The following is a 23,826-nucleotide window of genomic DNA, read 5'->3' as shown; positions in this document are numbered from 1 at the left end:
TGGATGGGAAAACTGCGGTGCTGTAAAAAAAAATCAAATCAGTGATAGCACAAAGAGGTGTTGGTTCATTTAGAAAAGAAGTGGAGAATGGTAAAGCATAAGGGTTTCTTTCACTTAAGCAATTATTTATGCATTTAAGGATGAAGATATTTGGGTATCTTATAGATGGAGGAAAAGAAAAGAGATTTTTTAAGATGCAGGGAGAAAAGGAGCTGCAGCCTTAGAGAAGAGAGGAGCAGGGAACTCAAGATCATAAGAGAAAGCATCAGTCCTGGCGAGAAATAGAAGTAAAGAAGGAAAAGGTGAGGAAAGATAGAAAATGACTCAGACCTCTGAAGAAGGAAGTGGAGGAAGATTTCATTGCAGAAAAACAATGCCAAGGTTATGTGATGAGTGTGAAGGGGCCGAGATGGGGACAGGTGCTTTGAGGAAACACAAGAAAAAAGCAGGATTGCCACTGAGTGAGGCCCAAGCTGAGGCAGCATGGCATGGAGTTCTGTTGTGGGAAAACTGATGTGGGAAAACGGAGACAGGGCTTCTGCCCAAACAGATAAATGTTGTAAGGTGAAGATGGTAAGCCACAGGGTGAGGACTTTGGGGATGACTCTGGGACAAATGAAGTGACAATGGAAGGAGGGATGCCAGACTGGGAGAGCAGAGGAGGGGAGGGAAGGTAGATCAGGAAGCATGAGGAGAACACAGGGCAGGCTCAGCAGGGCTGAAGGAGAGAAAAGGACAATGTGTTTGGTTTTAGAGCTTGAAATGCAAAGTGACATCTCTTTGTCTCTGTGCCTTTGTTTGTGTAGCTTCACTGGTTCAGAAACACAAAACGTTAGTTCCAACACAAATTTCCCCATTCAGAAAATATCCCATCCAACCTTCTCCAAGTACTCAAACCTTCAACAGTCTTTCTTCTATACAGATACAGTTCGGGCCACACCTCTTGGCACTAAATTAGTCTGAGCCAAACTTTCGTGTGTGTTCATCTCACCTATCTGATTTTATTGAAAGCTTCTGGAAAGCAGGGAACTTACTTGATATTCTGTCTGCAACCCTGCCTCTTAGCACAGAGCTCAGCCGAAGCCTGCTCTCCATCACTACCTGGTGATTGAGTGGATGAAAGGAGATCAGTCAGAGCAAGATGGAAAAACGGAGAAGCCAATGACTTGATAATCCCCAAACTGGACAAACGACTCCTAAAAGAGGCCAATTGTACTCCACGCTTCCTTCCACATCTCCCAGCATCTGCTTGGTTGTCCTCCTCCCCAAATTCTCCCGTCTTCAATCCTCTCCGCCTTCCTACTTCAAATAATTTGAATGCCTCCCAGGTGGAGAAAGTATTCCACATGAGGCAATGATGATCCTAGAACTTCAGTCATAGAAAGGATCATAGAAGATCCCTTGGTCTACATTCATCATTTTGTACATTGGGAACCTTAAAAGATAACCCACACAAACGCACAGAATTGCATTGACTTGTTCGAATTCACACTGCTGGCTAATGCCAAAGCCAAGATCAGAAATAAGATCTTTCAAATATTACGCTTTTCTGAAAGGACAAAGCCGGCCCCATTTGCTATGGTGGCACCATTTGCCTAGCAGGCCTGTGACCTTGTTAAACACGACTGCCACTTGACTCTTCTGAGCTTGTCCCCGGGACTGGAGATTACTGGAAGGCAAGCACAGGACTAACCTCTCCCTACAGCCACAGGCAGAAGATAACATTGGTACGAACTGCAGCCTCTGGTTACAGTTCCTGGATTGGAACTCAACAGCCCGGGGGCCACACAACAGCAACCCCCCACCTTTTTAATCCAACTGTAATGCAGTAAAAGCCTAAAGCCCCCACCCCTCAAGGCTGGTGTATGTCTCCACACCACCCCTTCTCCTTTCTTGGAGAGTGAATAAAAACTTTATTCTCTACTCTATCTTTGTGAATTCTTTCACAGCCGGCATCACCGAGCACCCTAACATTTCCTTGGCACTATATTGCATGATATCAGAGTAAGCAATTTTTCTGTCCATTTTAATGCCAAACTCTAATGCATTTTTGAAGAAATTAAAAAAAAATTCAATGTAATGTTTCTTCTTTAATTAAAGTAGCTAATGAAAGATTATCTCAAAAGGGGATTGGAGAAGGGGAGTTAATTTATTGAGTACATACTAAGGGACAAGCACTGTGCTGGGAATTTTACATATTTTATCTCATTCCTCATACCACCACTAGTTCTTACTCTCTCACAAATGAAAAAAACTAAAAAAAAATAAATAAGCACATATACTAAGGTCCTTCATAAACCTACCCAATTAAGGGGTACGGGAAAGATCTGCTCTGCGTCTGGTAGCTCCCCAAGCCCATTATCTTTCACTTCAACTGTTAAATGAGTCTATTTTCTCATCAACTCTCCCAGCAAGTGAGAAACGATTCAGGGCTCTGAGTGAAAAGCTTGTGGTACAATGAAAACATTGGAGGTGTGGACTTCTAAATGCATGGATAATAGGGAATTCAAGGTGAGTTCCACTTTTCACAGTATAGCAGGTTCTCTCCTTCAAAGAAGGAAAACAATTTCATCACCTCACTGTTCTTGGGAATGAGACAAAGGTGTCATACCTTCAAAGGACTGGCTATTTTAGTTTTCAAATTATCCCTCTCTTATCATCCAAGAGAAAAGGAAGCTTCTGAAACCCCACCTGTTTTGCAATTCTGTTCCCATTTGATCTTACCCAAAAGTGCCTTCTTTGTTACCATGGAGACGTGATCAAACTCGTGCTCATGCACTTAATCTTGCAATCTCTTACTGAATGGCTGATTTCCTGCTTAGGCCAAAGAACAGCAAGTTTTTAAATGAATTCCTCTAAGGAAACAGAGCTGCAGACGAGTTGTTCAACCCCAGTTCGGGACATGGCGCTTCGGTAACAAACAAGATTATATCTGTTACTGTTTATACAACACAACTTGGGATGTCTGATGTAAGACTTGAAAAAAGAAAAAGTTCACCAGGTTTGTTAACTATTCCATTGCTTGTCAAACTTTTCTGAGTTTGTTTCACTCAGCAAATATTTACTGAGCCAGGTAAATATCTTGACTCTGGACTAGGGAGCTATGAAGATGATTAACACACGGACTTCGGGCCTCAAAGAACTCAAAATCTGCCCAGGGACACAGAGAGGTCAACTAACTCTACTATAATGTCATACACGCTATAACACAGCCACGTGGGGGAAACAACTAGAGGAAGGAACAACTAAGCCTTTTCAAATGAGGGTAAAGAAAGTGAAGAGAGGGCTTTAGACGTTAGAAAAGGCTTCTCAGTCCCGGCCAGGTGGTTCAGTTTGTCGGCGTGTCATTTCTGTACGCCAAAAGGTTGTGGGTTGGGCTCCCAGTCAGGACACCTGAACCAGGTTGCTGGTTCCATCGCCGTCTGGGGCACCTATGGGAAGCCACTGATTGATATTTCTCACATCGATGTTTCTCTCTTTCTCCCTAAAATCAATATCCTAAAGACATATCCTTGGGTGAGGATTAAGAAAAAACAAAACAAAAAAGAAAAGGCTTCTGCCCTGGCTGGTGTGGCTCAGTGGATTGAGTGCCCGCCTGTGAACCAAGGGGTTGCTGGTTTGATTCCCGGTCAGGACGGGTGCCCGGGTTGCGGGCCAGGTCCCCAGTAGGGGGCACGTGAGGGACAAACACACATTGATGTTTCTCTCCCTCTCTTTCTCCCTCCCTTCCCCTGTCTCTAAAAATAAACTAAAAAAAAAAAAAAAAGAAAGAAAGAAAAAGCTTCTCAGATGAGGCACCATTTGAGTTTGGCCTTAAAGGTTGGATTCATGGGAATTCATTTAGCGGAGGGGGGAAGTGAAAAGAAAACAACACCTAACAAAGCCTTGGGAGGATAACGGGGACCAGGTAGTTAAGAAACAATGATCTAATGGATTAGCAGAGAGCCTAAGGTTTGCAGGGACTGGCGGGTGGTGGAGATGGAAAACTAAACTGCGGATAAAGGAAGTCAAGGCTCTGGGTGCCACACCTGTACATGTTTACTCAACCTGGAGGCAGTGGGAGGGTTTAATTATAAGCAGTTCTATTAGGACTTTGGACTTCAAATTAGGAATAATGAAACTTTTTTGGCTGTTGGCGAGGGAAGGACGTGATCACCTCTGGGTTCTAAAAAGTTCATTTTTCCTTAGGGTGTGAAGGAGAGTTATTGTGGAATAATAGTGCCTCCAATTGCCTTTGAGAGGTCCAGGCAAAAGGAGAGGCTGGCATGCTAATCATGAGGTTTGTGTGATCAAATAGGTAAGCAGCCTAGGCTGGAACAGAAGGCACATAGGGGAGGAGCAAGGGGGAAAAATTGATATAGATTAGAATTGATTAAGGTAGAATTAGCAGGTGTTAGTGACAGATCAAATGAGATGGGTGATGAATAACCAAGTCCTAGCCAATGGGAATGTTTCCCTGGAGGCATACACCACCATTCTGCTTGGCCAGAACTTTAGTCACATAGTCATACCTAAGAGCATTGGATGCTGGGAAATACAGTCTTTTTCATTCTGGGCAGCCACACAGTCAGTTGACAATAAGTGTGGTGCTATCCTGGGGGGGGAATAGCAATCTCTACCACTTGTACCTGCTGTGTTATTTATCTTTCTACCTTTCTCCTCTCTGAGACTGTGAGCTCCTCATGTCCTTATTATTGTTTCTGAAGTGCCAGAGTGTGTCTGGTACGTAGTAGATACTCAGTACATGTTGAAATGAAATAAGTTCCATCCTCCTTTTCCCTCTGAGGTTGATTTCAGCTGACTCCTGCACCTTCTGCGTGCTCGTATCTAGTCCCACCAAACTCCTACCCTTCCTTCACGGGTCAGCAGGAGACTGGCCATAGAGCAGTCACTGCTCAGAATGAGGACAACTGTTATATTCACTATAGAAAGTCGGTATTTACATTTTATAAAAATTAAAATTTTACTGGAACTGCCAGAAGTGGGCAGCATAAATACCAAAAAATGAAGCAAAATTCAAGGCAATATGGTAGTTTTGGTGATTTCTCTAGTGCCAAGATATATAATCAGGTTTTAACTAGAAAGACAGAGAAGGATAGAAAAAGCATATTGGCTGGAAAAGTACTAAGGAAGGGCAAGGAATTAACAATGATTTTGAGTCTGGGAACTAGGACAATTGTGCATAACTGGCAGAAATAGAAAAAAGCCATAGTTGGGGTGTGTATGAGGAGATGGGAGTGTTGGAGAGCAATTTTATGGCAAAGATGTGGCAAAACTAATCCTTATGCATATTAAATTTCTATCCTTTTTCAGAAAATAAACATGGCTCTGAAAATAAACATGTGACCACACTGAAAATGTGGCAATGAGTTAATCAATAGTTGATGAATTTTTAAAAGTGAAATAAAAGGCATTTACAGGCTTAGTTGTTCCTTTCTCTAGTTCTTTTCCCATGTGGCTGTGTTATAGCATGCATAATATTATACTAGAGTTAGTTTTCCTCTCTGCATCCCTGGGCAGATTTCGAGTTCTTTGCTTTCAAAGGGAGATGAAAGGAGAGAGAGAAACATTGATGTGGGAGAAAAGCATTGATTGGTTGCCTTCTGGAGGCACCTGGACCAAAGATCATACTGACTGGGAATTGAATCTGCAACCAGGCATGTGCCCTGATTGGGAATCGAACCTGCAGCCTTTCGGTTACAGCGATGCTCCAACTAACTGAGTCCCACTGGCCAGGGCTACATATTTTAATTTAATGTAACAAACTATGTCTTTGTCTCTCCCCCACTGTTTAATTCCTATGTAACTTCTTAAAATAAAACAACTTATGATGGTATTGACCAGGCACTTGAATTTTTGAAGAAATAATTGAAACTGTTATATATGGAGACACAAAGCATATACCTCACTCTTTTGAACTTCTGGAAATAGCTAGAGAGATTCAGGTATAAACATTACTCTCTCCCCAAAGTTCTATAGACAGCGGTAATGTTTTCTAGAATGTCTTTGAATTCTACCAGATATATTTTATGGCTTTTCTCCCCCACAACATTTAAGGTCAATTCTTCTCTTTACTTGTGAAAGTTTGAAAGAATAGATTGGAAATAATCCTCATATTAACTTTTTTAGCATCTTTCAAAGTGTGCACAAAGGCCAAAGCACAATATATTAATCAGAAAAGAAACAGTTGACACCTCTGGATACCTTCAAGAGTACTGGGTATTGAGTCTTGAAACAAAAACTGAGAAAATGTGTTTCTCTTGAAGCAAGAATAAACCCAGGACCACACAGGGCTCACAAGTGAACAGTGTGGCCCAGATGGCCAGAGACTTAATTTCAATAAAGTGTGCCGTGTGCTGTCAAGTATGTGGGTGATGGAGCCCACAGTTAGGGCATTCTGCCTCTCCCCAGGGGAATCAAAGGAAGGGACACCAGGTCCTCTCTCACATTCAGAAATGTGGGAGATGTCAATCATCCGTGAGGATGCTCTGGCTTTTCTTACTTCTGAAGCAGGTTTCTACCTTTCTTTCCACCCATCCACATCTAACAAAGGCATTTGGAACTCAACTAAAACATTTTAACACTTTTTTCGGAGAAAGAGTGGTTATTTTTTTAAAATTCTATGATAATCTGATTAAAAAACTCTGGATACCTTATTAGGAAAACGTACCTGCCCACACATTTGAGGGTTTCCAAGGCCTCTGGAGGACCATTCACGGAGCTAACTGCACTGGCCTCTGGGTTTGGAATCCTTAGTCTGGATTCCCTTAGCTGCATTCATTAGCCCGAAGGTTTTCAAACTTCACCCCACGTTAAAATCACCTGGAGAACTTTTAAAAATCCAAATGGCTACACCACCCCCAGGTCCGATTAAATCAGAATCTCTGGTAGGACCAGTCATCAATGGACAGTATAATATACGTTTTAAATTATCCGGGTGATTCTGAAGCTCAGCCGAGTTTGAGAACAACCTCACTGGTCTCTGTTTGGCACGCAGTTGATCTAAGTGCTCTATGGTCGTTGGCTGTTTTTTAATCCTGAGTCAGAAACAATAGAAAGGCGTCGGTCGCAGGTATAATTTACTCAGAATCATCGTGGCAAAAAGAAGTACATTTGGGTCGGGGTGTGCAAGCCTTCACAGTGCTTTCCTTAGGTCAGTAAGCAGCTGCAATGCTTTCAGCGAACGCCAAGGGGCACCCTCTTCCTCCTCGCTCCACCTGGAACGCCGTCCCAGACCGGCTCGCACAAAGAGCCCTGCCTCTTCCCGGGTGACATCACAAAAGGCCGATCCTCCGCCCCTTCGGCGCCACCACGTGTGTCCCCACGCCCGGCGGCCACCGACTTAGTCCCTCGCCGGCGGGTCTCGGCTGCGGAGGAGGGTGGCTGGCAGTGGCTGGAGGCTTCGCTATGGGAAGTTGTTCCTTTGCATTCTCGCGCCCAGCCCTCTTCCCTGGTTCTCCGCAGCCGCTGTTGGAGGAAAGCACCGGGAGGCGCCGGTTGCAGCCGCGGCTGTCTCACCCCGCCCGGGTGGCCGCGCCGCTGGGCAGGTGCTGAACACCCCGAGAGCCTCCGTCGCCGCCTCCCTCCTCTGTCCGGTTGCCCGGCTGCCCGGCTGCCCGGCTGCCGCAGTGCATATGGGGTGTTGGAGGTAGATGGGCTCCCGGCCGGGGAGGCGGCGGTGGATGCGGCGCTGGGCAGAAGCAGCCGCCGATTCCAGCTGCTGGAGAGCCACGCGCTCCCCGCGCCCCTTCGAGCCCGGGGCTCAGCCATGGGGACCTCTGCGAGTGGCAGCTCAGCCCTCGCCTCCTGCAGCCACATCGCCGGAGCCACGATGATCGCGGGGTCCCTCCTCCTGGTGAGCGCTCGGGGGGGCCGCACGGGAGCAGCAGGAGTCGCTCTCCCGGGGAGGGGCGGGTGCCCGGGCTAGGGCTGGCGTTGGGGGCGGTGCGCGTTGTCGAGCTGCGGGGTCGCGGGGTCGGGCGGGCTGGGTTAGGGGGCTTGTAATGGAAGGCAACACTCTGGATGACTCTTGACGGGTTATTTGGGGGGAGTCGCAGGGCTCAGCTGGGACTTGGGAATGACGGCGAATTGTTTTCTTTGCAATCGGGCTTCCCTGGAGGAGGCGCTAGAGGTGGCAGCCGGGCTTCCTTAGCGTTTCAGGGCTTTTACCCTACCCGGTCCCCTTGTAACCCCCACCTTCCTCCCCCTCCCCAGCCACCCGCAGATGCTCTCTCCGGGTGGTGTGGGCCCGGGGCTGTGGTGCGGGGCGCCGAGGGTTGGCCGCGGCCGGCGCTTTGTTGCAGCTGCAGTGTCATGTCGGGATGCTACCGCAGTGGGAGACCGGTGCCGGTGCGCGCCGGACTCTGGAGACCGCGGTGCGCCGCGCCTGGCATTCCCCAGCAGAGCGCAAGCCGCCCCTCCCCCACTTCTGCTCCTTGGCTCGGGTGGGTCCCTGTTTTGCTCGCCAAAAAAAAAAGAACCCTTAGACCCAATCTCAGGCGCCTTCTGAACGCCGGCTCTCAGCCAGCCAGAGAGCTTGCACTTGAGTGGGGGAAGGGGGAGAGAGAGCTACATAAAGGAAGATGAATTTTCTCCAGTCTTCTCTAACCATCCTTTACCTGTGGCCGGGCAGGTAAACCTGCAGGGTGGAGCACTCTTCTTCACACAAACTGCGTTCAGCTCTAAGGCATGTCCTATACCTAGTCCTCCATCACCTACCTGGTCAAAGCCTGAAACCACTCTTGACCCAGAACTTATCCCTAACTTATCCAGATCCCTTCTCCCTTTTTTCCAAATGTTAGAGGGGAGGGGGCAAGTTAGGTGGAAGAAAATTCCTTTGAGATCAGACACTGGAGCCATCGTAAGCTTGCCATCGCTGTATTTTTGTCTCTGCAGGGAAGGTGAAGGTTCTTAGCTAAAAAACCAACAGAAATTAAAAAACAAAAATAAAAAAAACAAGAGCCTAAAGGCGGGCTTGCTGTCTCCTTCCGGGAAAGGGTTCAGTGCCTGGCCAGCCAAGATCTGCTTAGATCCCAGCGCAGTGCAGTTGCTATGGCCTGGGAATTCATCCTACAGACACTCTGGTTCCCCGTGGGAGCGAGTGTTTTAAGGGGAAGAGAGAGACTAAAGAAAAGTTCGGTGCTGTTAGCATTTATAATGAAGCAAGTCCCAGTCTGCCTTTACAGACTCTTTTCTGCCCATTTAGAGTAACGGCAAAATCAAGATGGGTATCCGTGGAACAAGTGTGGTGGGTGGGGGCCGCTAGGGGGTCCTTTCAAACAGTAAACCTGGATTGATAGTCTTGCTGTGGAAAGAAACCCTGCTAAATTCATATCAGTAATAGTATCAGTGGAATTAAGTCTATTCTTGAGTTTTCTCCTTCTCCACCTTAGATCTACTCTATAGGGTCCCACCAACACAACTGATTATTATGCTTCCCATTGAGTCCACTCCTACTTTAACTCTTAAGTCAACACATTTCATTTATTTTACCTTTTAGTATGAGATAGGTGTTTAAAGTAAGGTCTTGATGTAATCCAAGGGTATAGGTTGCTTTAACCAACTGAGAAAGACCTCAGCTCCTTTTCCTAAATTATTAAACTCAGTATGTAAAAATTGTGCACTGGACTTGTAACTGAACAACTGAGAATTAAATTTGGCTATCTCTTTAAGATTTATTTGTTTTCGGAGAGATGGGGAAGGAGGAGAAAGAGAGGAAGACAAACAGTGATTTGGGAGAGTTCTACATCTGTCTCACAGGGACACCATCCAGGGACCTAGCCCGCAACCCAAGCGTGTGCCCTGACCAGGAATCGAACCAGTGATCTTTTGGTTTGTAGGCTGGTGCTCAAGCCACTGAGTCACACCAGCCGGGGCAAATTTGGGCTATCTCTTTAAAAAATGAAATTTATAGTGGAGGTTAGAAGCCATCTCAAGGTGTTAACTAAAATAAGCGTCCTTAGTCTCCTGCTAACTATAATGTAAAGGCTCTAATTGAATTCATGGAATGGCCTAGGGTTGATGCCTTTGTCCCGAAGAGTGATTGAGAGGGTGTGTCACCAGTTCCTGGGGCTGGCTCTGCTGGAACCTCCAAGCAGGGTGCAGAGGCAATGTCTTGTGTTTTTTCTGTGCCCACTCTTCAGTTCCAGTTCTCGAGACAGGTGTCATTAGCTGTAAAATGATGATCTCGTGACATCGTCCTAAGGATTATTTATCCCACTGGATTCTTGACCGTGTAAAAACGACAAACACCAGGTCCCAGAACCCAGGTAAAACTGTCTGTCAGGTGCTCAGAGCACTCCAGGGAGAGGTGGGGAGGTTAGTGACCTTACCCATACATTGTAGTTAGATGAGAAAATAACCCAATAAAATGTCCTGTTTATTATGCCTTTCAGTTACCCCTCTTATTTCAGGTATCTCCTGTACTGCGTGGCAGCTTTTGTTATTGTCACAGGTTTGATGCGTATTCTTGTCTTGACAGACTTAACTGTATGGAAGAGAACTTACTATAAGCTTTAAAAAACCAAATAAATGTATATACTATATAATATGTACAACATAGTACACTTATGTATAATCTACATAACACATAGTATGATTATATCTATGCAAATTACTATGTGTCAGCTGCTTTATGTGCAGTATCTTATTTACTGTTAACATTTCTGTGGAGCAGGTGCTATTCTCTCCATGTTACAGATGAGAAAATGGAGGCTGCAGAGTCTTCACTGGTGTGCCCTGGACCACACCGCTCCCAAGTGACGGCGCTGGGGCTGGACCCCAGGACTGCCTGACCCCTCAGCTCATGCTTTCCCCACTCCTGTGCCACACTGACTGTTTCACAAGCCAAACTGCTAGATGATGAAATGTAACAGCAGAGAAGTTTCACTGGGGGAAAGTTGAGACTGGTGGCTTGATTTGTTGCAAAACATTAATGAAAATTACATGAGTGCCTTGGGAAAGAGGTGTTCTTGCTGCTTGCACTTCTGTCTCTGATGAGTTGTGTCTGCATGGTATTGGAAGGTAAACCATAAACTGAAAGACAAACTATGTGCTCCAGGCCAGAAGTCTGGAGAGAAGATAAATGAGACCTTTAGGTTCGTGCCACTTTTAAGGAATGCCTAGAAGGGCCTGCCTGGTGTGATGCGAGGCTCCCAGGTGTCTTTTGCCCTCAGGGAACCTGCTTTGACTGGACAGATTGGCAGTGGGGCAGTTAGCAGAGCAGGGAGCCGGAGCTGACCAGGAAATGAGGTCTGAAAGTTTGAAAACTATTCTGCATGCATTATGAATTCCGGATAGAGGCACATCTGCTGTAAGAGCCTGTTCAGCTGTGTGGTAGCCTGGAAGGCACCAACATTAGGGATTTTCTCTGTGATGGTGACTAGGTGTCTAGCTTAGTGCCACCTCCTGGCCTTCACTTATCAAAGTTAATGATCAGTATCTTGGTACTTGACTTTGGCTCTTTGACTAGGCAGGCACGGAGTGGTCTTATAGGGGCTGAAGTCCTGAATGGACTTGATGGCAAGTTCAGGTAGAACTTTGAATGAGAGCTGATATCATATACAAAAGGTTTTCTCCTTTTTGTATGCCTTAACTCCAGAATTCTAGAGCGTAAAAGCTGGAAGGGAAACCTGGAGGGGAAAAAACTCAGCCTGGATTATTTTTCACGTTAATAAACCTACATTGAACAAGTTCTGAGAGAGGCAGTGGAATCCAAGGATGGATTAGGATTTGGATCTTGCCCGCAGGTACAATTTGTACGGCATGTAGTGTTTGCCTTGGCCAGTGTGGCTCAGTTGGTTGGAGTGTCGACCCATTAATCAGAAGGTTGTCAGTTCGATTCCCGGTCAGGCAGGGCATATGCCTGCCTAAGTTGTGCATTCTGTCTGTGGTCCGGCGCGTAGGATCCCCAGTCTGGGTGCATTTGGGAGGCAGCCAATTGATGCTTCTCTCTCGCATCGATGTATCTCTTTCTCCCTTCCTCTCTCTTTAAAAAAGCAATGAAAACAATGTCTTTGGGTGGGGATAAAAAAAAACGTAGGTGGCCCTCAGTCCTCCTGGTTGGGTTTCACTCTCTCATATGGAATCACCAGACAGATGTCCTAAAAGCAATACACAAAATGTGATTGGTGTGAAAATCTTTAAAAACTTGAAGTAAATTTGCCATTAGTGTGTGAAAGCCAGAGGAAGAAAAATCTGCCAAGTTTCGTAATGATACACATTAGCTTCAGTGAGGAAAGTGACTCGTAGTCAGCAGCATGGGCCGCGCAGGCCTGTACTGGAATGCGGGATTTCTGACTTGGCCCAGGAATCTCACTCCCATCCCTGCTGTCAAAATGTATAGAATGTGATCGAGCTTTCTTTTTTATCTGGACTGTTTCTAAAGGCATATGGATGAATCTACCTCAGGTCCAGTCCACATGGAAGAAACAAACAAACAGAACCGCAGTGTAAATAAAATACACAAGCAAACTGAAACAAGAAGAAAAAAATTTTCTTGTAATGGAACGCGTACTAGCAACTTAGACTGAGGAAAAAAAAAACCCTGAGGCTAACTAGGCAGAGATCTACCAATTGACTAAATTACGTGTTAGCGTGGTTCAGTTTGGACAAAGTCCAGACTGGTAAGTGGGCTCTTTGGATTTGGTACGCACAGTTAATGCCGTATCTTCCAGGACAGTTTGCAGAAGGCCCCGTTCCCTGGGCATGTCTTTACTGGATCAGGGCAAGTGGGTGTGAACTGCTGGGCTGACTTGACCTAGCAAGTGGTCCCTGTACTTTCTGCATCATAAATCAGAAGGCAGAGACATCACACTTGAACTTTACACTTGACTCAGTCCCTGAAGATGAGAGGTAAAGCCTCTTTGGAGACTCTGTAGGCAAGTTGCAAATTGGTTTTGTACTCAGTTGGCACTTTATAAAGCATGTAAACTATAATTAATTGGCTTAAGTTAACTTTATGAAATTATTTTTTGGTGATGGGAAATGGTCATATCGGACTTTTGGGGGGCCAGTATGAATTAAATGACTTTTCATTGTGGTGGCTCCGATGCTTATATTCCAGTAAGCACTAATACTTGGCTGGCCTTCTTCCCCTAAAGCACGCCTGGCAAATTCTGGTGGTGCCAGGTCACTGGCAACTTCCTGGCAAACTCAGGTGCTTCTCTTCTATGGCAAGAAGAGCCCAGGTTACCTCATTGCTCCTGGGCATGTGCCCGACGACCATTTGGAGCAGGCCTAGTCTGGACTGACAGGCACTGATACGTCTGCTTGACAGAATGAAAACTGAAGCCATCATAGCAGTCATCTTGGTCCCTAAAATTAAATCTGTATTTGGCGTTAGCTGGACACTGGGCTTTGTTGCTGCCAGAGTAGCAGCTGCTGAGCTTTGCTTCTTTAGAAATAGGGCTGAGATCGTGAGTAAATACTGGCCTTGCCCCAGTGTTTGTATTTGTCAAATAGCAAAAATAAACAGGAATCCTAAATTGGCTTGAATGCTGCCACCTGGCTTTTCTACCACCTCGCATTTCCAGCCTGGGTCCAAGAGGAGAGGAGCTGGGCCGAGGTCATGATCTGGGAGGAACCTGGGAGGTGTCAGTGAGTGTTGCTGGACTTGGCACTGCAGGGAGATGGGGCTCACTGGTGTTAGGCTATTGATTCAAAGCAGTAGGGATCTCACTCTCCTTGAGGGATGTTAAAGGCTGCCGGGAATGGTTCTTTCTCCCTGGTCTTGGAGATGACTGCTGTTCGCAGTGGTGGGACAGTTGTGCTCAGGGGGACCTCGGAGAGGGTGGGCCTGGGCAGGTTGTGGGTGGGTACTGAGGGCACTAAGCTATATAGCCCCATCTTCTCTTTAGAATATTTGAAAATTATCTGTAAGGGTTTGTCCTAAAAACAAAAACAAGAGCAGGGACTTAGGAAGCTAAGACCTACCAAGGCTCATTATCTGATCTTTATATAATTTTCCATTTGCTCTTCTGCCGCCAGAAGTGCCTGGTGTCTCAGTCACTTGGAGCCGTTTGCAGATCTGTTTGAGGAGGAGGAACACGACGTTGATGGGCTTAGGAGGGAGGAGCGGAGTGAGTCTTTCAGTCCTGGAATCAAATGAGAGCAGCCGTGGGTTCCGGAGGACTTGAACACTGGCAACTGAGAAGGAGGAATATTAGTGGCTGTTCATGTTAATCACTGATATTGATATTTTTATTGAGTACTTACCATTGGCTACTTTACCATTGAATACCTTTTAAAAATGGTCTCAGTTAATCTTACAAGTCCATGAGTTACAGCATTCGCCCCATTTTGTACAGAAAGAATGAGGTGTAAAAGAGATTATGGTAAAGCAATTGGCAACTGCTAGACAAGAGGATTCAGGTCTAGGCCACTGTGGCTTTATACCCACCGCGGTTCTGCCAAGTTGTGGGTAAGGGACAAGTAACCTTAACTTACTGGAAATTTGTTTTCTGTTATCGGAACGATATTACCCGAGAGTTGAACATTCTCTTTCCATCCGATGAGTACTTCTGCTCTGTGATGGCGCTTGGACTTTTAGACCAAACAGCCGAAGTATGAGCAACCTGTGTGTGTGGCTTCAAAGGGGAGGGCGTGGAGTCGTTGGCAAGCATTTTCCTATGGTGTGACTCTGACGGGCCATGGTGCCATCCATGGTTGAGATGGAAAGAGATGCTAGCAAATTGAAATGTTATAAATAGGGAATGGTTGCTTTACTTTCCTGCTACTTGGACTGCTTTTGAAAAATATTTGCTTAGTGAGTAACAGTGTGGCATGGAGTCTACTTAGCAATAGTTTCAACTCATTCATCCTGAGAAATTGAGGACCTTTTAGGGTTTGCTTTGCTGCCAGCCTGATTATTTGTGTAGGATTAGGGCATGAGTCTGCATCACTGGTTGTTAGTATTTCCTTTGTTAACTTGTCACTTCAGGTCTCTTAGAAACTGGTTTTAACTCCATGATTATTGAGGTTTATCAGACTCCCTTGTAGTATTCCTGTAAGCAAGCTTTTAAACAAGTATCTTCATAGACTGTAGACACTGAGTAGACTTAAGAGAGGCAAAGGGCAAGAGGAACTTTAATCACTGATTCTGGGAAAGACGTTGGAATTCTGGTCTCCCAAAGAACCTTTGAGACCAGACCATTATCTGATTTCATTCTCAGTATGGACAGGTCTGCTTAGTAAGGATTAGGAGAAGCCTGAGGGTTGGGAAGGGGGAAAAGCTTCACAGGCAAATGGCGACAGGTTTCCAGAATAAGTTACTTAGTTATTATTCACCCCTTGCTCTTCTTCCTTTGCATTTAGAATCCAGGCCTCATCTCTTGCTCTGTTTTGGGGTTGAATCTGTTGTTAAAACCTGGTCCAGGAAAAAGTACAAAATCAGACAAGTTTTGGGTGTGCTTCTTGTTTGGAATGCTCAGGGCCAGGGCTGTTACTCCATTTCAGCTTCTCGAAGTCGACAGACAATGTGCTATTCATCTTTGTGTTTCTGGCTCAATGCCGTGACACCTCGTAGTCAAGCAATAAATGATTGTTGAAGGAATTCCAGAAGGATGTTGCTCTAAACTAACTGTTCGTTCTAGACAAGTTAGAGGGCAGCTGGAGCATGAGCTATGTCTCACTCCTGAGATCTATAATTCAAGGGTATTTGAGTTACTAACAGAACATTTAAAACTTAAGCAAGTTGGCAGACTAGAAGACCTAGGGTATGGAATTCTCCTTGTGAGTCTTCCCGATTCATTTCTATTCTCTGACAGTGTATGAACATTTATGTGTAGTTACAACTAATGTACTTGCTTGTGGTCTGCCTTTTTCATGTAGCTATTTTCTGTTATCTTACAGAGATTATTTTTATTTTTCATTTAAGAAATACGGTGCATCTCTTAAATGTCAGGCATTGCTAGACTCTGGGTGTATGTATGATAGTAAAAGGTTATTTATGGTTCCTCTCTCTTGGAGATCATAGCTTATCAGGGAAGACAAAAGGGGTGATGGGTAAGAAGGATGGGCCTTTAAGAACAGAAGGAAGAGTGTGCTGGAAAGAGGGAACAGCATGTGGAATGGCACAGAGGTAAGAAAGCTCCTGCTTGTTCAAAGACTAGAAAGGTCATGTGGTTGGCGCTCAGCAAATAAGGGCAAAGGGCATGTGGATTGAGGGTAAAGAAGCAGCAGGGGCCAGATCATATAAACCTTTTTAAAGGTGCGAAAGTGTCAGGATGGCACTCAGAGTACAGTGGGCAGCAGGGTTATAATATGGCTTGAACTAGATTTTTTAGGAGATTGCACTGGCAGCTCTGCGGAGGATGGGTTAGAGAGGGAAGCATAGAAGCAAGAGACCAGTTGAAATCTGCTGTAGTGCAGGGGAGAGATGATGTTTCTGGGGTGGTGTTACTGAAGATGGGGATTAACAGATTTCAACGATTTTGGAGAGTTTACTGATGGCGAAAGATGGGGGTGGGCAGGGTTGGAGGAAGGCACTCATTTAGGCTGACTCCCCAGTTCTTGAGTTGAGTCTGGTGGTCTGATTACTTTGAAGGGGAAGGCTGGGGGAGGATTGGAGTGCATTGGGGAACCCAAAGTTTGGGTGGGCATTAGTAAGTGTAAGGTACCCACGATTCATGTCAGTTTACGTCTTCATGCCTACCATTTCTAACGGCCACTTTCCCCCGGGTAGCAGTGTGTCGAGCCATCCAACTTTTGTGGGGCACCTGGCTGGTTGGCATTGTTCTCCCACTGCGAGCAAGCAGCACTGATGGAGTTGTCTCTGCACAAACCAGATGCTCTTTTTCTTTCTGGGTTGTTCCCAACAGAGAGGGGTATATTTGAGGTATATTCCCCAAGGTGGAATCACTGGGACACAGGAAACGAATGAACAGTTTTATGGCTCTTGCTGCATATTTCCAGATTGCCCTGAGAAAGACTAGATTAATTTAAAGTGCCACCAGCAACCTATAAATGTGCCGTTTACCCCACGAGCCTGCCAGCATCGGAGTTTGTCATTTTAACTTATTTATGCTGCTTTAATAGAGATAGGGAAATATCCTTGCTTGTACAAGTTTGCATTCCAGTAGTTGGGGATGTCATAAATTTATCCATGTGATGACTCCCTGTACTGATAGCGCCCTGTGTCCCAACTGTTGAGTGGAATTTGTGTTGGCCTCATTTGCACTAATTCTTTATATTTTCAGTTATAAGTTTTTAAAATATCTTCACCTGAGGATATATTTATTGATTTTAGAGAGAGAGGAAGGGAGAGAGGGAGGGAGGGAGACTGAGAGAGGACCATTGATATGAGAGAGAAACATCGATTGGGCATATGCGCCCAGGCCCACAAACCAGGAGTCAAACCCGCAACATTTTGGTGAGTGGGGTAATGCTCCAACCAAGTGAGCCACCTGGTCAGGGCGAGTTGTAAGTTTTTATTAGCTGTGTATAACATATATTTTTACATTCTACTTTTAATATTATTATATTTAGTAACAAAAATTTAGGTTAATATTCTTAAATCCATTTTATTTGTGCCTGAGAGTATCTTCTTCGTTATTGTTGGTTTTAATAGTCAGAAATGATCTCTTTACAGATGGGCTGAATACACTTACGTGATTACTTGGAACTGTATATTTGATCATTTTAATGTCGGGCTTGTTGACTTCAGTGGACTTTAGTGTCCTGTCGGTGGTGAGAACTACATCAGTGTGTCCTGCGGGACGTCCGTGCACCTGGCAGTGAGTAAAGCATTACATGGTCAAGAGTGTTTCGGAAGTGCTGTGCTCAGCTAGGTCAGGGTCGTCTGTAGCCCTCCTGCCAGGGTGTATTGGAGCCATCGACAGGCTAATGTTAACTGTGCCTCTGCAAGACAGGGCTGCAATCAGGAGCGTTTCCTAAGCCTTGAGACCAAGGATTGGTAGCCTTTATCTGTAAAGAGCTACCCAGTGAGTATTTTTGCCTTTGTGGTCCACGTAGTCTCGGGGGAGACGACTCAGCGCTGCCTTTGTAGTACTTTGAAGCAGCCCTAAGCCGTACCTAAAGGAGTGGGCGTGGCCATGTTCCAATAAAACTTGATTTGTGGACACTGAAATTTGAATTTCAAATAATTTTCATGTGTCACAAAAGTATTGTTCTTCTTCTGACCCCCCCCTCCCCAGACTATTTAAAATGTAAACAGCATTCTTAGCTTCCGGGCTGTAAAAAAGTAGGCCACGGGCTGGAATTTGTTTGCCCATGTTTTCGACCCTAGAATCACGAACATCTGGTGGACTAGATCAGAGACACCCTGGAAATGCTGACGCGGATGGCGCCCCACTTGCCTACAGTGTGCTTCTTAATAGTGGGGCCTCTCTCCTCGGTTGTGTTTTCTCCCTTACTGTATACTAAGTTTACATTCTCAGTCTGTTTTGAAATGCCCCCTTGTTTTTGTCTTTTACCTCATTTTGTAGTCTGCATTTTTGTTCTCTAGAATGCTACAAATCTAGTAAGGTATATTTTCAGATTATAGCTTTTTAAATCTGGACTCTTCGCATTTAAATGGGGACAATTTAAAAAGATCATCTAATCCCAAGGGAATAAAGCTAAACTATAGTAAAATGTTAAAGTAGGAGGAGTGATAATTAAAATAACTAACATTCATGGAGCACAACTTGTGTCACGCTTGTCCTATCTGCTTTACCTGCAGTGACAATGCTGAAAACCATGTTAAGAGAGTAGGTGTTACACCCTGGCTGGTGTGACTCAGTGGATGGAGCGCGGGCCTTCGAACCAAAGGGTAGCTGGTTCAATTCCCAGTCAGGGCACATATGCCTCTCCAAGACAGGGCTGCAATCAGGGCTGCGGGCCAGGTCCCCAGTGGGGGGACATGTGAGAGGCAACCACACATTGATGTTTCTCTCCCTGTCTTTCTCCTTCCCTTCCCCTCTCTCTCTCTCTCTAAAAAAGAGAGAGAGTAGGTGTTACCATTATCTCCATTATATATACTAATGAGGAAGCGGAGCCACAGGGCTGCCCAGATCCCTAGCTGGGACCTGCTTGAGTGGGCCTGAGTGCGCCTGCTCAGCACACTCCAGGCTAAAATAGGTTTTGTTTATATTCTTGCTGGAATTGCTGCACTGGCTGGTGTCCTTACTGTCACCTCAGTTTGTATCAGGATTCTTAGTGAGCACGGAAGAAGAGTAATATTTCCCCTAAACCTTTACCACCTTTACCACCTTAACTTAGCCACTAAAGTGGCTTCTGCACGTAGCTGAGGGTCTTATTAGCCTATAGCAATGTCATTGCTGCGGATGGAAGGCGATGAGGGTCTGTGGTTCACGGACTGAATGCTGAGTGCACGCTCTTCTGCATTGCAGGTTCCAGGCAAGACAGCATTTGGGTCAAGTCTCGCCTGTTTTTTCCCTTTTCCCAGTGTCCCCTAAGCTTGCCTCCTTCCAGTCCTATAGTCAGCACATTCTAGCTTTGGCATTGTCTATATTTGCAGTTTTAACAACAGTCCCTACTTTTGCCCTAGCAACAGAAGACTTTTTTTAAATCAGAGAGGATAGCAGGAGATAAATGCAAGAACTAACCAAATTTATATAACATTACCGGGAACAAATCTGTCTGTGCTTTGTGGGAGCTTTCCCCTTGCAGCTCTTCCCTTCATCCGTTCTTTTTTCCCTTCAAATCTAGAGAATTCCCAGCAGTCAGTGCCTTGCTATTACCGATTTAATGTGCTGCTCAAAATAAAATGGTCAGAGATTCTGGGGGTGTCTAACTCTGCCTGGCTTTTGATGGTCTGTTATGTTTTATAGTCACCGTCTCAGAAATAAATCTTGGTTGCCTCATCTTTGTTACAATATTGACAGTAACTGAGGTTTTTCTTAGAATACTAGTTTTATGAGCAGTATGAACATTTTTGCTATATTAAACTCATAAAGTATTCCTGTTTGCCCATTATGAATTCACAAAAATTTATCACTGCTCGCAATTAATTTCGTTAAAAATGATGGCAATTTTCCCTGACAAGTGTGGCTCAGTTGATTGGGTGTCGTCCCTCGAAGCAGTTCCATTCCCCTTCAGGGCACCTGCCTAGGTTGAGAGTTCGATTCCTAGTCAGGGTGCATGCGGGAGGCAGCCCACTGATGTCTCTCTCACATCGATGTTTTCCTCCCTCTCTTTCTCCCTCCCTTCCCCTCTCTCTAAAAGTAAACAAATCTAAAAAATGATTGCAATTTGATAGGGAACAAGAATGACATAAATTACGTTATACTTGTAAACTACAAGGAAATTTTTCCCCACTTGTTGGAAGGATGAGGTCATGGGATAAGAATTGTTCAAGTTTCATTGGCATCAATGTTCTGATGTGTATTAGCATATTTCATGTGTCTTGTCTTCAGTCAGGTCCGTCTCTGTGCCCTAAAGTAGAAGTGACACAGGACAGGTGTGATGTATGTCAGTCACCACAGTGAGCGCGGGGGCCCTGGAAGCAGTCATCGCTGGTCATTTTAGAGCTCCCTTTTCCTGGCTTTGATATTTGCTTTGTCTTGGGCTTTACCTTTTAATCTCCTCAGCAAGTATTTATAGTGTTTCCATATCCTGTGCAGTTTGGGCTGCTTCACTGATATTTGCTTATTTATCCACTATTGGTGAAGTATGTGTCCTGGGGAAATAAAAATTTCTGAGTAACTAAAGTTTAAACTAGGGTGGATCACCAATAACCTCTAGAGAATAATATCATGATACTGCTTATAATTCTGAGCATCAAATTAGTGTAGTCTTTTTTATTAAAACAAAAGGGGATGTTGTAAACTCACCATTACATTTGCTTGTCATTTCAAGTACCATGCTCAGCATCCTACTTGTGAGCCAGTTATGGTTCTGTTAAAACAGAATGATACCCTCGGGGCTTTTGGAGGTGAAGCTATTTGCTCTTATCCAAAGGGTGCCAGACTATTTCATCTCTTGAGTTATTGTGGGTGGGCAGTGGGCTTTTTGGTTTTCTCACAGTTGCTTTTATACCTGTGCTCATGTCCACCAGCCTCCCCTACCACCACACTTTAATTGGCTGCTTCTAGTTAGGTCAGGTCTGCAAATCCATTCATTCATTTAGTCCACAGGTGCTTGTCAGGTACGCCCTGAATTGGGTGCTGGCCTTGAGGGCTTGAACAGCATCAGTATGTAAAACAGACTCTATCCTTGACTTCCTGGAGCTTGTGGTTCAGAGGGGAAGGAGGATACACTAAGTGGAAAAATTTGTCAGTATAAAATTATGGAAGTCATAGGGAAAATAAAAGGAATGATGGGAGATGGTGAATCCTAATTTAAGTTGTGGGAGAAGAGAGCAGGGATGGCATTTCAGAGGATGCCCTATCTCTGTGAAAGATTTTGCATCTTCTTCTAAGTCATGTGGACCGCTACTGAGAGTTTGAAGCAGGAAGCGAAAGTCTCAGACTTGGTGTGTGAAGGAGAGAGCATGTCAGAAAGGAAGCCCAGAATTCAGTACTCATTGCTAAGCTCTAGAAGCGTTTTCAGGCCTTTCTTTGGACTGATCAGTGAAGTATTGGCAGACATTTTTTTTTTTAAAGCACCAGATAGTAAATATGTAAGTCTGTGGGCCATATGGTCTCTTTTGTAACTCCTCAGCCCTGCCATTGCAGCAAGAAAGCAATAGCTAAATGAGTGACAGAGATACAATAGAACTTACTTATAAGAACGAGTGGCATGCGAGATTTAGTTTGCTGATTTCTGGCTCAGCCGATGCTTTATCTGTTATTCACCTAACCTTCATTTTGAAGTGGTTGAGCAAGCAAGGAAATGGCAATCTTCAGGGTTGTCCCTGGCCTTGAGCTGCTTATAATCATTACGGGAAGATAAATATATACACTTAGGAGGCCATCAACATTACAAGATAGTATGTAATTAGACACCTAAATGATGAACAGAAACAGGAAATGCGATGAGGTGGTTGCTCATCTGATTGGAACCTGGTTGTCCAGGAAATGTTGTACAGGCTTCATGGAGAAGGTGGGAACCTGACAATCGCAGAGGCTAGAATTGACCACAACTTAGTCCAACCTGTTAATTTTACAAGCAGGTAAAACCGGGTCCAACTGATCTTAAGTCAGTGTCTGGACAAGAACACAAACATTCTGGTTTCTAAATCGTTGTCCAGCTATTCTTTCTACGGGTTGTACGGAGACTTCCTTTGTTCTTGAAGAAAGCCCTTCTTAAAAGACGGAGAGCAACGTGTTAGTAGCTGTCATTTGGGACGAGAAAGAAAGAAAAGAGAAACAGGTGGGGAGTGGGAAGCAAGGGAGGGAAACATGGAATATAGAGAAATGGGTGCTACACTCACAGAGGGACAAGGAGGCAATCTACATGTCCTCAGAGGGAAGTATCCGCAATAAGGCATATATAGCCATACTGTTGAAGAGTGCTTGGGGCAGGTCTGGAAAGATGCGCACCAAAATGAACAGCGAGTCTGTCCAGGGGATGGTGGATTTGACCAGATACTTAAACATTTTATTCTATTTTGTGGTTGTTGGAACTATTACAAGAATGCTTATTATTTAAAAAAAATAATGAAACAAGAACAGTATTTCAACAATAAGTGCCAGGTTGGAAAAGAGGCAGGGAAGGGCTCTGACAGTTGAACTGGGCTGTTTCCAATGTGTCTCTCAGGATCAGAAAAGATTCAAGCCAGAGGGGTCTGGCCTTAGTTCAGGGGGTCCAAAAGTTGGTGGGGCTTCAGAATCATTTGGAAAGCTTGAAAACAAAACACATACCTGCTCCATCGCAGAACCACGTGACCTTAGGTGATGGGACTGAGGCTGTGAATTTTTTAAAAAGCTTCCCAGGTAATTTTGTTGCTGCACCTGAGGCCTGAGGCTTTGGTGAACCTCCGAGGTAGTCTCCCCACCTCTGTAGAAGCGAGAGAGTGGAGGCTCTTCATCAGGTAGGGTGCAGCCTTGGGTGTTCACTTTTTAATGACTGTGTCTCCTGATTCAGGTGTTTTCCCTAACAGTAGCTTTTAGGTGTCATCTAAATTGTTTAGGGAACATTCTTAAATATTGGTTTTGAACTTGATCCTTGTCCTCCATACTACCCTTCACCCTTTGAATTGTCTTTGGGAATAATTTTCATATGATTTTAATTTTCTTAGAAACCAGAGGTTTGCCACCAAACTAGCAGAAAAAAACTATAGTTTTAGATCATGAGTCTTCAGCTGACTAAAAGGCCTTAAGAAAATAACTGTTCTCAGGTGTCACCCCTGTCTCTGTTAAGGGAAAAGGACATTGGCACTTCTTTCTCTGGGCAGGGTGTCAGTGGGGATGAATAGCCCAGGGGACACAGTCCCTTCAGCTTTGTAGCAGGGGGAGTAAACCTTGCTTCAAATGGATTCTTACTTGGAAGCCCCCTAGCAAATTTGCAAAGCAGAGCTACTGTGTTTGAGGCAGAGATGGGGAGCTTGGAGTCCTACCTCCTGTTCCTGCCCTGACGTGTATCCATCCTCCCGGCCCACAGGACAGCCCTGAGAAATGTGGTCGGTACTATGCCCTCTTGAGTCCAATTTGAAAACCATTGGTTTTTTCCTCTTTCTACTCCCATTCATAATTATTCCCCTAACCCAGCTGATCTGGCCTCTCATATCTGTTGCCTTCTCCTTCCATGGCCTCCACCCTCGTCTACATCACCTAACTTCACCTTTAAGAAGGTTTACACATCTGCTGTGTTCCCCTACCACTTTCACTGTCCACTCTGCAACCAGATAACCTTTTTCATTCATACATGTGATTGGATGCCTCTATCCCCAACCTCCAATATAAATGTACAGTGATTTCTCATTGC

The 23,826-nt window shown here is 44.9% G+C and overlaps 1 protein-coding gene across 1 annotated transcript in view; it reads left to right on the top strand.

The window, feature by feature from the left end:
- Positions 1-7,306: 7,306 nt before the first annotated feature.
- The window catches only part of TNFRSF21 (TNF receptor superfamily member 21), a 60,246-nt gene continuing 43,726 nt past the window's right edge, over positions 7,307-23,826 (top strand). The window contains exon 1 of the mRNA XM_024557877.4: positions 7,307-7,855. Coding sequence (XP_024413645.2) covers positions 7,769-7,855 — 87 coding nt within the window. The 5' untranslated portion in view covers positions 7,307-7,768. The remainder of the gene's footprint in view (positions 7,856-23,826) is intronic.

The sequence above is a fragment of the Desmodus rotundus genome, chromosome 11 (genome assembly GCF_022682495.2).
Source record: "Desmodus rotundus isolate HL8 chromosome 11, HLdesRot8A.1, whole genome shotgun sequence".
NCBI lineage: Eukaryota > Metazoa > Chordata > Mammalia > Chiroptera > Phyllostomidae > Desmodus > Desmodus rotundus.
This window is presented reverse-complemented; position numbering and strand designations above follow the sequence as displayed.